This window comes from Lissotriton vulgaris, chromosome 2_1 (genome assembly GCF_964263255.1).
Source record: "Lissotriton vulgaris chromosome 2_1, aLisVul1.2, whole genome shotgun sequence".
NCBI lineage: Eukaryota > Metazoa > Chordata > Amphibia > Caudata > Salamandridae > Lissotriton > Lissotriton vulgaris.
Genome location: NC_141687.1, coordinates 1,806,068,972 through 1,806,082,828, shown reverse-complemented (window position 1 = coordinate 1,806,082,828; position 13,857 = coordinate 1,806,068,972). Strand labels below are relative to the sequence as shown.

The following is a 13,857-nucleotide window of genomic DNA, read 5'->3' as shown; positions in this document are numbered from 1 at the left end:
CAGTGATCTACTTTGAGATGCTTGAGTACCTTAGAGATTCAATGACTGTTGTTTTGTCTATTTGCAGAGCCTCGTCAAGTAAAGAATATCACTCTTAATAACTGGAAATCAACTAATTCCATTCAAGTCAATTGGATCGCGCCATCTGGTCTTGTGGAGTTCTATACTGTCTCCCTCCAAGGAGCTATCACCCAGAACATAACAGTCCCATATGTACAGCCTTTTAATTTTACAGACTTACTCCCTGGCAGAGAATATAATGTCACAATTACAACAATCAGTGGCCCTTTCAATGGGATATCATCAGTAGTTTCCGAGGCTACATGTAAGTTCACCTGATACTTCTATTAGGTTTACTGTGCAAAGCAGTGAATCTAATTATCTAACTGAAGCCGCATCACCCTGATGATGGGTATGGGCTTTATCCTTTAGAAAATTTGTTTCAATATTAATTGTATGTTTGATACAAATATTGTCTAAAAAGTTATATTTTTGGCATTACTGTTGGAGCATTACTCCAATCTTAATCAAATAATTATAAATTAATGTATTTATTTAATTATACTTCTAAAAAAATATTAATCACTATATTGTACAATGTTTATAAAAGTATACTTTTCATTGCAATGGCAATTATGGAGCTGCCCTATAGAAAAGCTGTGTTGGTCCTTTTTAACTACCAGTGTATGTCAACCTATACTATACATGGCCAAACAGCCACCCTGAAAGTGAGGAGTGGAGCTTTTAAAAGCATGATTAAAATCTGGAATTCATAGACAGGGCAGAGAAAGCACACTGGGAACCCTTTTAGGGAAGAGATTCCAAAGGATCTCTTGTGCGACAGGAGTCATTTATATCCTATAGATTTTTAGTTAATTTCTTCTTTTTATTTCGGCATACTACCAAGCATAGGTCCCCTAAGAGCAATAATAAGCAGTTTTATCCTATTACCAATTTTTCTACATGCCTATCATTCAAGACTTTATTTAGTCAACAATAAAATTGACTGAGTGGCAGTAAGTAATATAGATGATCTGGAAAATATGAAGCATATTCAAAATTAATTAACAATAATATTGATATAAAACTCAGAATTCTAAATATAAGTATTACATCTCCTTTCATTTAAAATGCTCTGGTTTCTCAATTGCAAATTGTCATGGGAACTACAGTGAAAATCATAATCTTCAAGTCAGGAAAGTGATGTAATGTAACCCTCTTTTTACTGTGTCCAAGCCTGACGGTTAATATAGTTTGGTATTGGATTACCGGCATTTAAACTCGCATTGCCGTACCTGTGCAGTACAGAATACTCACGGCTCTGCTTTAGTGGATAGTCTTGTGCGTAAGCGGTTTAAAACCACGCTTGACATTTCCAACAGTTTTTATGCCCACCATTTGGATGGTCTGAGTATCCATAAACATTTCAAACGGTTACCAATGGGCTACAAAATAGTCCTGGAGTGTTTGCTGCCCGCATAGTCTCTCTCTTAGAGAGAGTTGACACAGATGCTTGGTCATATGTGGATGACATTTATCTCACAGATGACGAACTGTGGGAGCATCTGTGTCGAGTTGACCACTTAATTTGTAGCTTTGCTGACTTCGGTTACAAATTCAACTTAGCAAAATCGCATATTGCGGAGTACACAGTGTTGTTCCTGGGCTATGAGCTCAACAATGAAGGTCGAGGATTGGCTCCTCACTTCTTGGAGAAATGCGCACAATTGCGCTCTCCGACAACTATGAAAAAATTACAGTTTTTTCTTGGATTTGTGAATTTCGGGAGGACCTACATACCTGAATATGTCCAGCGTATCAAGCCTTTGTATGCTTTGATACAACCAACTTTTACAAAATCAAACTGGCTGCCGGAGGACTCGGCTATACTGCAATCTTTGCAGGCTGATCTGCTCGCTTCTAAATACTTATTGACTCCTGATAACCACACCAACCTGGTGATAAGAATCATCCCTGGGACGGTGGGTTTCACATACCTTACTTTTAACGAAGGAGACACAGTACCTATTGCTTACAAGTCACACTTGTACACATTGGCTGAAATGCGATTTTCCACTGTGGAGAAAGTTTTGACGGCTGTGCAGATGGCGATTCTGAAGGAACACGCTATGTCACAGGGAAAACGCATGCTGGTTGTTACCCCGTGTCCTGCTTTGGAAGCAGTTACGACGGCCAGTGTACCTAATTCTAAAGCTTTGCACCCTCGGTGGATACAATGGGCAGCATCATTGACGTCTCCGGATGTCACATTTGTTTTTGATGACTCCTTACGGTTGCAGGAGTTTTTGCAATATGAGTTTGTTCATCCTGCACCTTTGGCAATGCGGCCTTTGGAGGATTTCCATTGCATCATATACACTGATGGTTCGGCGCAGGTTGCGCATGGTTCTAAACACGCCTACGTTTCCGCATGCGCCATTGTGGTAGGTGCCATGGTGAACGATGAGTTCAGGTCCAGAGTCATGCACACGCAGACTATAGTGGACTACACTGCACAATTGGCAGAGCTTCGTGCTCTGATGCTTGCATTAGAGTACGCTGATCCTAGTGTGACAACATTATTCGTAAGCGATTCTTAGTACTGTGTCCAGTCTTACAATGAAAAGTTGTTCTTTTGGATTCAGAATGATTCATTGGTGACACACAAGTTTCAATCACTCCTTGATATTCCAATTGTTCAAGGATTTCCGCAACGGAAGCCTTAGCTTCGCGCTTTATGGGATATTGAGGTTGAGGCTGAGGCATAGACCGCAAAGGAATTTCGTGGTGTGTGGAAAATGTAACTCATCCACAGTGTGTATGGTACAGAGTCGGCACAAGAGCCTTAGCCCACTCTTCTGCAAAATTCAGCGCATGCTCCTTTGAGACAGTGTGAGCGAAACTAGGGAGAATTACCTCCTCCCCTCTCGGAGCCGCGAGCACAAAAGGTGGGGGCCAGTCAGCCTCCGCTAACAAAATGTCATAGGTAGTTGTAAGATTCTCCCAAAATACCCTTTCTATGATACGTTGAATGTCACCTTCAATGAATAGGACTATTTCATAAAGTCTGTCAGGGGGAGCTACTCTAGTGTCAGCTGTCTCCACAACAACATACCGGTCAGTCGCTGTCACCTTCAGTAGTGGACGCAGGGCCTCTCTCACTATGGTTATCTCCGCCGCGCTGTTAATGCTGCGACTTTCTTTTTCTGAAACTGGGGTCTCTTTGGTGTCGAATCGTCCTGCTTGCCTTTACCATCTTTTGGGCGGGGCTGGTCGCGTCCTTGCTGGCCACCCCGACCCCTGCCGCCTCCTCCTTCACTGGTCGAAAAGGCCGATGACTCCTGAAAAGAACGAGGAGAGCGTTGATCAGAAACCTGAAAACGATCATGTGATTTTATCATCGCGCAAGTCATAAACACGTTCTGTGGGCGCAGGCAATGGAGACAAAGGAAGAGACTCCTGTCTCTGTTGTTGTTGTTGCTTTCCCTGTTTTCGTTTTTTCAGCCAATTTTGTTTCTTGGTCTTGGGCTGGTTGTCAGTTTCCGACTTCTGCCCTTGGGGTTGTTTTTTCTCTTTAGTAGAAAAAGGCTTGAGACCCCTACTATTACGGCCCACGGTTTTATAACCCGCCACAATAATCCTCGCCAACTGTCGGGTTTGTCGGCATCGGGAATTGCCAGCAAAGCATTGGCAACCTGAAAGTTCACCGCGTCCCCCTTGACATTCGCAAGTATGAGATCGGAAACCACATCAAAGGTGCCACAGAGGTGCATACCCAATTCAACCGCAGCCTCAGGTCTGTGCTTATCCTGAACACGTTTAAGGACCGTCGGCAGGACAGTCATACACGGAGTGCCGTAACACCTCGTGTAGACCGCCGCAAATGTCTTACCCCAGGTCTCACAGTCACCGATTTCAGGGGTCAAGTCTTTCGGTAAGCCAATTGCCAGAATCCTGTGTTTTTCACCAGGAGTCGTGTTAGGAAATACTGCTTCCAGCTGGTCAAACTTCTCGGCAAGCCAGAAAGGAAAATCATCCTTTTCTTGGGGGCGCTTGCCCATCACAGCGTTGACCATAACGGGACTGAGTTTCATACCGCCTTGTCCGGCAGGAAGCGCCGCACCACCCGGGGCCCCACCCGGGAGATTGCGGGTAATGTATTGGACTAACGACCGAATCACGCTAATTGCGACTACATGTAGCTGTCTTAACTCAACCACGTTACACGCTCCGTGTTGAGGATGAGGTGTAAATCCAGCCAAAACAGGCCAATTTGTGCCCGGAATGGACAAAGGACCTAACCTCGGAGCTGCTAAAGTATGGGGTAGGGTGCCATCAAACCAAACGCGATGCTGCCAAGTATCTATAGGAATCTTCTGTGCTTTATACGGTGCATATTCCTGTGGCACAGCCGTTGAAGTGTACGTGTCGAACACACGAGTATTTGCGTTCATAGCTGGGAAGGTCAACCATGAGTAGAAAATCTCATGCGGGTAAGCCATCTCTGCACTCACTACCATTATCACGGCCATACCATCTTCGGGGACATTATAAGTCTGCAAATGATTGCGCACCGCAATGCGGCTATGTTGCGCAATGTCCACTGCAGCCATAGTGACACAGAAAGAAAGAGGTACAAGGTAAACTTTGTAGGACAACTGAGTAGTAATTCAAAGAAACAGTTTAGAAAGATTCAAGCTTGAAAAGACATATGTAAATATAGGTAGGTTAGTCCGACACTACCGTTAACCGGAAACAATAGTGAAAGGGTTAAGGACCGAATGATGTACTACTCAAGCGTCATGTAATAAGACCACCAACGATTGGGCGCCATGTCGCAGGGATTCCGTTCTCATACAGAACTGTGCATAGAGACTTGGAACCTCAGTAAATTAGGGTGTGCCAAAACTCACCTTAGTACCCAAAATCCCCTACCAGAGTAGCTACAGTGTCTCATTGGTTATCACAAACTCCCAATGCTTAGACAAACCAGAACATGGACTTAGTACACCTCAGGTAACGTGGAACACATGAACACTCTTTCGTTATCCAATCATTTCAATCCAGAAGAAGGAGTAAAAGAGGACACGTGCATATTTGAAATATTTATTCACTAATGCAGTGTTCTCAAACGCAGTATCTTAGCTAATACAAGCAAACATATTATAAGAAACAAAGAAATCAGCATGGTCACTATTCCATAGAACACGAAAGGTGAAAGCATGGTATAATGCTAAAACGAATAGGGTTCAATAACACCTAATTCTCACCCTCCCTAGCTAGTATATTATATTATATCTAAGAAGGTCTCTTTGTGTTTTAGCAGGGCGGCCCTATACCTCAAGATCCTAGTGGTAAGGGATCACATCATCTTCCACCAGCTCTCTGCATGTGAAGCACCATCAAGTGTTTTTCTATGCTCTTGTGCAAAGCAATATAAAACGCGCCTAAAGCCAGAACTTGGCCGCAGCTGCATGTATGTTATGTCTAGGAACGTGCGAAGATCAGACCTCACAACAACCACCGGGTTGAGATATCCTTGAAGGTTTCTGTACTCACTGTACAGACACAGCTCACCAAGCAAGGCTGATATCAGAGTAACAACATATTATTCTCGCATGAATCAAAACATTCTACTAGGCTCAAAGCTAAAGCAACAGCCATGTGTTGTGTGCAGAAGCAGCAGAAAGGTAAAATGCAGTTTAAACTCCTAATAAGTTCATGCTAACTTAACACAGCATATAGGCAATGTATATCTATATGACAATGTCAATGGCAAAACTTCATCATTTAGTCTGTAAGAGGACAATATGATATACTGAAAATGAAAACACTGTGCTGGCCTGTGTTCTTTTATGTGAATTTGTTTATAGGACAGCCCCTTAAAATTTGCAAATACTGCCAAGTAGCATTGCCTAGAGTGTTCTACCTTCATGTGTGATTTAGACCCATAAACTAGCTTCAGGTACCGTTTTAAATGTTACATACATAATGCTAACTATGAAAGAGAAACTTTTGTCAATGAAATTTGGCTTTTTTATAACATGAGTTTGTGAACTGAAGATGATTATAAATGATGATATATTGTAGAATAATTTAATGTCTGAAGGTAATTCTCAAGACTATTTGAATATGATTGTCGGTTTGATAAATAGACATTAGAAAGAGAGGTTTAAATGTAGATGTATAGATTGCTAGTTATATACATCGACAAATTAATGTATTATGAATGTTTTCAATGTAGTATTTAGAAAATAAATAATATTTGACTGTGTGCACAACTGAAATTGTCAAATAATTTCATGGTTAACAGATCCTGCACCGCCTGGTTCGGTGACATCAATAAATGCGGAACAAAACAGCATCACTCTTTCATGGGATCAGCCTTTAAATATGAGTGGCTTACAATGTACTTACAATATAACGTACAGCAGTTCACAAGGAAACGGAAGCATTACCAGCAACAGTGCCTATGCCAATATTGAGAACCTTGTATCGGGAACAAACTACACAATTAGTTTAGTAACAATCAGCGCTCACAATTATGCAAGTACCCCGTTAATCACATCTTCATATACAAGTAGGTGGAGCATTTCTTTTGTGACAATTTTGTTATTGAAATACCACTGGTAATCTTCTTAATATTTGACTGTAGTCTGAAACACCAACCCAGAAAATATAATTTCTATCTTTAATAATCTGTATTACTTTTCAATTCATCATTTTAAACCAACCACTTTCATGACAAAGAATGAATCTTCAAAATATAAGTGGCATGAGTGTAGTGCTTCTTTTTAAGTACCATGTATATTATGTGTCTGTGTAGAAGTGTGTATGCCAAGGTTATTAATTTCAGGGCATATCACAGTAAGTTAACGCAAGAGCCTTGCTGCAAGTATTTCTTATTCATTTTGGGTCCCTTCCCAAGAACAATGGTTGAAAATATCCTTCTACAAATAGGGTTAATATGATTAGTCTTTTTTACTTCATTGGATCTTTGATGCACACTTGCTTGTTATAATTCAGTTCATGGCAAAAATCGAAATCATCCTGATTAATTTCTGGGCCAGGGTAGATTTCATGGAGTTCCGCAGTGCCAAACTCTATGTGAAGTGCTGAAATAACTCTGCCACACTCCACAGAGATCTGCAAGAAGTGGAGGGTATTGAGGAATGTTGTGTGCACTGATTTCTAGAGCTGGGAGGTTGTGTGTGCCGTTAAAACAGTGCAAACAGAACCTGGCACAGTGCAAGAGGATGATGCTTTTTTCTGTCACTAGATTAGATGTTCTGTTCAAGCTGCTGCTTGATCAACACGAGCAGCAGGTTTCTCAATGTGAGCTGTTGTGACCTGAAGCAATAGCAAACGCTGAAAAATCTCAACTGGAGGTGGTCTAGCGTATGATTTTCCTCACTTGCGCTTGCCATCATAACTTTTGTGAGCAATGCAAGAGGAAAAACTCCACCACACTATGCTGAGATTCTCATAACTCTGCACTGTACACAGAGCGTGGAGGTGGCAACACCCTGAAAATCCACTAGCGGAGCCACACAGTACAGGGATGTTTCCACGCTGTCGCAACCTAATTGTACAGTCACAACTGGTGAGTAATGGGCTGCCAGTTCTAGACCACTATGGTGCATCTGGCCAACATCGTAATCAGCCCCAAAATGCTATCTATTGGGAGGGGGTGACGTAAAGAGGCTGGGAAGAAGAAATAGTTTTGCTACTGTTATTCCTAATTGCAATATTTATGGTTCATCGACCAACTTCCACCTTAATCAGGGGGAAAAGGTGGGTGTTCCAGAGATGTATAGTGCTGATACAATGTTGTTGTCTGCTGAATTAAGCTAATTAAACATAGCATGCGTATCCCAATATGCTGTTGAAAATAAAATAAATAACATTTTTAAAAAATGAACTCTGCAATGATCTACCTTGAGATGCTTGAGTACCTTAGAGATCCAATGACTGTTGTTTTGTCTATTTGCAGAGCCTCCTCAAGTGAAGAATATCACTCTTAATAACTGGAAATCAACAAATTCCATTCAAGTCAATTGGATCGCGCCATCTGGTCTTGTGGAGTTCTATACTGTCTCCCTCCAAGGAGCTGTCACCCAGAACAAAACGGTCTCATATGTACAGCCTTTTAATTTTACAGACTTACTCCCTGGCAGAGAATATAATGTCACAATTACAACAATCAGTGGCCCTTTCAATGGGATATCATCAGTAGTTTCCGAGGCTACATGTAAGTTCAGCTGATACTTCTATTAGGTTTACTGTGCAAAGCACTGAATCTAATTATCTAACTGAAGCCGCATGAACCTGATGATGGGTATGGGCTTTATCCTTTAGAAAATTTGTTTCAATATTAATTGTATGTTTGATACAATTATTGTCTAAAAAGTTATATTTTTGGCATTACTGTTGCAGCATTACTCCAATCTTAATCAAATAATTATAAATTAATCTATACATTTAATCATACTTCTAAAAAATATTATTCACTATATTGTACAATGTTTATAAAAGCATACTTTTCATTGCAATGACAATTATGGAGCTGCCCTATAGAAAAAGCTGTGTTGGTCCTTTTTAACTACCAGTGTATGTCAATCTATACTATACACGGCCAAACAGCCACCCTGAAAGTGAGGAATGGAGCTTTTAAAAGCATGACTAAAATCTGGAATTCATAGACAGGGCAGAGAAAGCACACTGGGAACCCTTCTTGGGAACAGATTCCAGAGCATCTCTTGTGCTACAGGAGTCATTTATATGCTATAGATTTTTAGTTATTGTCTTCTTTTTATTTGGGCATTCTACAAAGTATAGGTCTCCTAAGAACAATAATAAGCAGTTTTATCCTATGACCAATTTTGCTATATGCCTATCATTCAAGAATTTATATAGTCAACAATAAAATTGACTGAGTGGCAGTAAGTAATATAGATGATCTAGAAAATATGAAGCATATTCAAAAATAATTAACTATAATATTGATGTAAAACTCAGAATTCTAAATACAAGTATTACATCTCCTTTCATTTAAAAGCCTCTGGTTTCTCAATTGAGAATTGTCATGGGAACTACAGTGTAAATCATTATCTTCGCGTCAGGAAAGTGATGTAATGATGTCAATGGCAAAACCTCATCATTTAGTCTGTAACAGGACAATATCATATACTGAAAATGAAAACACTGTGCTGGCCTGTGTTCTTTTATGTGAACTTGTTTATAGGACAGCCCCTTAAACTGAGCAAATACTGCCAAGTAGCATTGCCTAGAGTGTTCGACCTTCATGTGTGATTTAGACCCATAAAGTAGCTTCAGGTACCATTTCAAATGTTACATACATAATGCTAAATATGAAAGAAAAACTTTTGTCAATGAAATTTGGCTTTTTTATAACTTTAGTTTGTGTACTGAAGATGATTATAAATGATGATGTTTTGTAGAATAATTTAATGTCTGAAGGTAATTCTCAAGAATATTTTATTATGATTGTCGGCTTGATAAATAGACATTAGAAAGAGAGGTTTAAATGTAGATGTATAGATTGCTACTTATATACATCGACAAATTAATGTATTATGAATGTTTTCAATGTAGTATTTACAGAATAAATAATATTTGACTTTGTGCACAACTGAAATTGTCAAATAATTTCATGGTTAACAGATCCTACACCACCTGGTTCGGTGACATTAATAAATGCGGAACAAAACAACATCACTCTTTCATGGGATCAGCCTTTAAATATGAGTGGCTTACAATTTACTTACAATATCACGTACAGCAGTTCACAAGGAAACGGAACCATTACAAACAACAGTGCCTATGCCAATATTGAGAACCTTGTATCGGGAACAAACTACTCAATAAGTGTAGTAACAATCAGCGTTCACAATTATGCAAGTACCCCGTTAATCACATCTTCATATACAAGTAAGTAGAGCATATCTTTTGTGATAAGTTTGCTATGGAAATACCACTGGTAATCTCCTTAATATTTGACTGTAGTCTGAAACACCAACCCAGAATATATAATTTCTATCTTTAATAATCTGTATTACTTTTCGATTCATCATTTTAAACCAACCACTTTCATGACAAAGAATGAAGCTTCAAAATGAAAGTGGCATGAGTGTAGTGCTTCTTTTTAATTACCATGTATATTATGTGTCTGTGTAGAAGTGTGTATGCCAAGGTTATTGATTTCAGGGCATATCACAGCATGTTAACGCAAGAGACTTGCTGCAAGTATTTCTTACTCAATTTGGGTCCCTTCCCAGGACCAATGGTTGAAAGTATCCATCTACAAATAGAGTTAATATGATTAGCCTTTTTTACGTTATTGGACCTTTGATGCACGCTTGCTTGTTATAATTCAGTTTATGGCAAAAATGGAAATTATCATGCTTAATTTCAGGGGCAGGGTAGATTACACAGAGTTCTGCAATGCCAAACTCTATATGAAGTGCTGAAAAAACTCTGCCACACCCCACTAAGTTCTGCAAGCAGTGGAGTCTATTGAGGAATGTTGCATGCACTGATTTCTAGAGCTGGAAGTTTGAGTGTGCCGTCAAAACAGTGCGAAAAGCACCTCACACAGTGCAAGAGGATGATGCTTCTTTCTGTCACTAGAATAGATGTATTCTATTCAAGCTGCTGCTTGCTCAACACGCGCAACAGGTTTCTCAATGTGAGCTGTTGTGACCTGAAGCAAAAGCCCATGCTGAAAAGTCTCAACTGGAGGTGGTCTAGCATACGATTTTCCTCGCTCGCGCTTGCCATCATAACTTTTATGTGCCATGCAAGAGTAAAAACTCCACCACACTATGCTGAGATTTTCAGAACTCTCCCCTGTACACAGAGCGTGGAGTGGGTAACACCCAGCAAAATCCACTAGCGGAACCACACAGTACAGGAATGTTTCCACGCAGTCGCAACATAATTGTACAGTCAGAACCGGTGAGTTATGGGCTGGCAGTTCTAGACCACTATAGTGCATCTGCCTGACACTGTAATAAGCCCCAAAATGCTATCTAGAGGGAGAGGGTGATGTAAAGAGGGATGCTGATCGGAGGAAGAAATATTTGTTGCTACTGTTATTCCTAATTACAATTGTTATGGTTCGTAGACCAACTTCGACCTTAATCAGGGGGTAAACGTGGGTGTTCCAGAGATGTATAGTGCTGATACAATGTTGTTGTCTGCTAAATTAAGCACCTTAAATATAGCATGCGTATCCCAATATACTGTTGAAAATAAAATAAATAACAATTTAAATAAATGAACTCTGCAATGATCTACTTTGAGATGCTTGAGTACCTTAGAGATCCAATGACTGTTGTTTTGTCTATTTGCAGAGCCTCCTCTAGTGGAGAATATCACTCTTAATAACTGGAAATCAACAAATTCCATTGAAGTCAATTGGATCGCGCCATCTGGTCTTGTGGAGATCTATACTGTCTCCCTCCAAGGAGCTGTCACCCAGAACAAAACGGTCTCATATGCACAGCCTTTTAATTTTACAGACTTACTCCCTGGCAGAGAATATAATGTCACAATTACAACAATCAGTGGCCCTTTCAATGGGATATCATCAGTAGTTTCCGAGGCAACATGTAAGTTCGGCTGATACTTCTATTAGGTTTAAATATTAATTGTATGTTTGATACAAATATTGTCTAACAAGTTATATTTTTGGCATTACTGTTGCGGCATTACTCCAACCTAAATCAAATAATTATACTTCTAAAACAATATTAAACACTATATTGTACAATGTTTATAAAAGTTTACTTTTCATTGCAATGACAATTATGGAGCTGACCTATAGAAAAAGCTGTGTTGGTCCTTTTTAACTACCCGTGTATATCAATCTATACTATAACCGACCATACAGCCACCCTGAAAGTGAGGAGTGAAGCTTTTAAAAGCATGACTAAAAGCTGGAATTCATAGACAGGGCAGAGACAGCACGCTGGGAACCCTTCTTGTGAAGAGATTCCAAAGCATCTCTTGTGCTACAGGAGTCATTTATATTCTATGGATTTTTTGTTAATGTCTTCTTTTTCGTTGGGCATTCTACCAAGCATAGTTCCCCTAAGAGCAATAATAAGCAGTTTTATCCTATTACCAATTTTGCTATATGCCTATCACTCAAGAATTGATATAGTCAACAATAAAATTGACTGAGTGGCAGTAAGTAATATAGATGATCTAGAAAATATGAAGCATATTCAAAATTAATTAACAATACTATTGATATAAAAACTCAGGGTCTAAATATAAGTATTACATCTCCTTTCATTTAAAAGGCTCTGGTTTCTCAAATGCAAATTGTCATGGGAACTACAGTGAAAATCGTTATCTTCATGTCAGGAAAGTGATGTAATGATGTCAGTTGGCAAAATCTCATCATTAGGTCTGTAACACGACAATATTATATACTGAAAATGAAAACACTGTTCTGGCCTGTGTTCTTTTATCTGAATTTGTTTATAGGACAGCCCCTTAAAATTAGCAAATACTGACAAGTAGCATTGCCAAGGGTGTTCTACCTTCATGTGTGATTTAGACCCATAAAGTAGCTTCAGGTACCGTTTTAAATGTTACATACATAATGTTAACTATGAAAGAGAAACTTTTGTCAATGAAATTTGGCTTTTTTATAACATGAGTTTGTGAACTGAAGATGATTATAAATAATGATGTTTTGTAGAATAATGTAATGTCTGAAGGTAATTCGCAAGATTATTTGAATATGATTGTCGGTTTGATAAATAGACATTAGAAAGAGAGGTTTAAATGTAGATGTATAGATTGCTACTTATATACATCGACAAATTAATTTATTATGAATGTTTTCAATGTAGTATTTACAAAATAGATAATATTTGACTGTGTGCACAACTGAAATTTTCAAATAATTTCTTGGTTAACAGATCCTACACCGCCTGGTTCGGTGACATCAATAAATGCGGAACAAAACAGCATCACTCTTTCATGGGATCAGCCTTTAAATATGAGTGGCTTACAATTTACTTACAATATCACGTACAGCAGTTTACAAGGAAACAGAAGCGTTACAAAAAACAGTGCCTATGCCAATATTGAGAACCTTGTATCGGGAACAAACTACACTATAAGTGTAGTAACAATCAGCGCTCACAATTATGCAAGTACCCCATTACTCACATCTTCATATACAAGTAAGTAGAGCATTTCTTTTGTGACTATTAGGTTATTGAAATACCACTGGTAATCTCCTTAATATTTGACAGTAGTCTGAAACACCAACCCACAAAAAATAATTTCTATCTATAGTAATCTGTATTACTTTTCAATTCATCATTTTAAACTAACCACTTTCATGACAAAGAATGAAGCTACAAAATGAAAGTGGCTTGAGTGTAGTTCTTCTTTTTAAGTACCATGTATATTATGTGTCTGTGTAGAAGTGTGTATGCAAAGGTTATTAATTTCAGGGCATATCACAGTATGTTAACGCAAGAGCCTTCCTGCAAGTATTTCTTACTCCTTTTGGGTCCCTTCCCAGGACCAATGGTTGAAAGTATCCATCTACAAATAGAGTTATTATGATTAGCCTTTTTAACGTTATTGGATCTTTGATGCACAATTGCTTGTTATAATTCTGTTTATGGCAAAAATTTAATTTATCCTGCTTAATTTCAGGGGAAGGGTAGATTTCACGGAGTTCTGCAATGCCAAACTCTATATGAAGTGCTGAAAAAACTCTGCCACACCCCACTAAGTTTTGCAAGCAGTGGATTGTATTGAGGAATGTTGCGTGCACTGATTTCTAGAGCTGGAAGGTTGCGTGTG

The 13,857-nt window shown here is 39.0% G+C and overlaps 1 protein-coding gene across 1 annotated transcript in view; it reads left to right on the top strand.

Annotated features, from left to right (window-relative positions):
• Positions 1–206: 206 nt before the first annotated feature.
• The window catches only part of LOC147733302 (receptor-type tyrosine-protein phosphatase eta-like), a 526,406-nt gene continuing 512,755 nt past the window's right edge, over positions 207–13,857 (top strand). The window contains exons 1-4 of the mRNA XM_086956289.1: positions 207–325; positions 6,314–6,580; positions 7,994–8,251; positions 9,685–9,951. Coding sequence (XP_086812415.1) covers positions 6,394–6,580; positions 7,994–8,251; positions 9,685–9,951 — 712 coding nt within the window. The 5' untranslated portion in view covers positions 207–325; positions 6,314–6,393. The remainder of the gene's footprint in view (positions 326–6,313; positions 6,581–7,993; positions 8,252–9,684; positions 9,952–13,857) is intronic.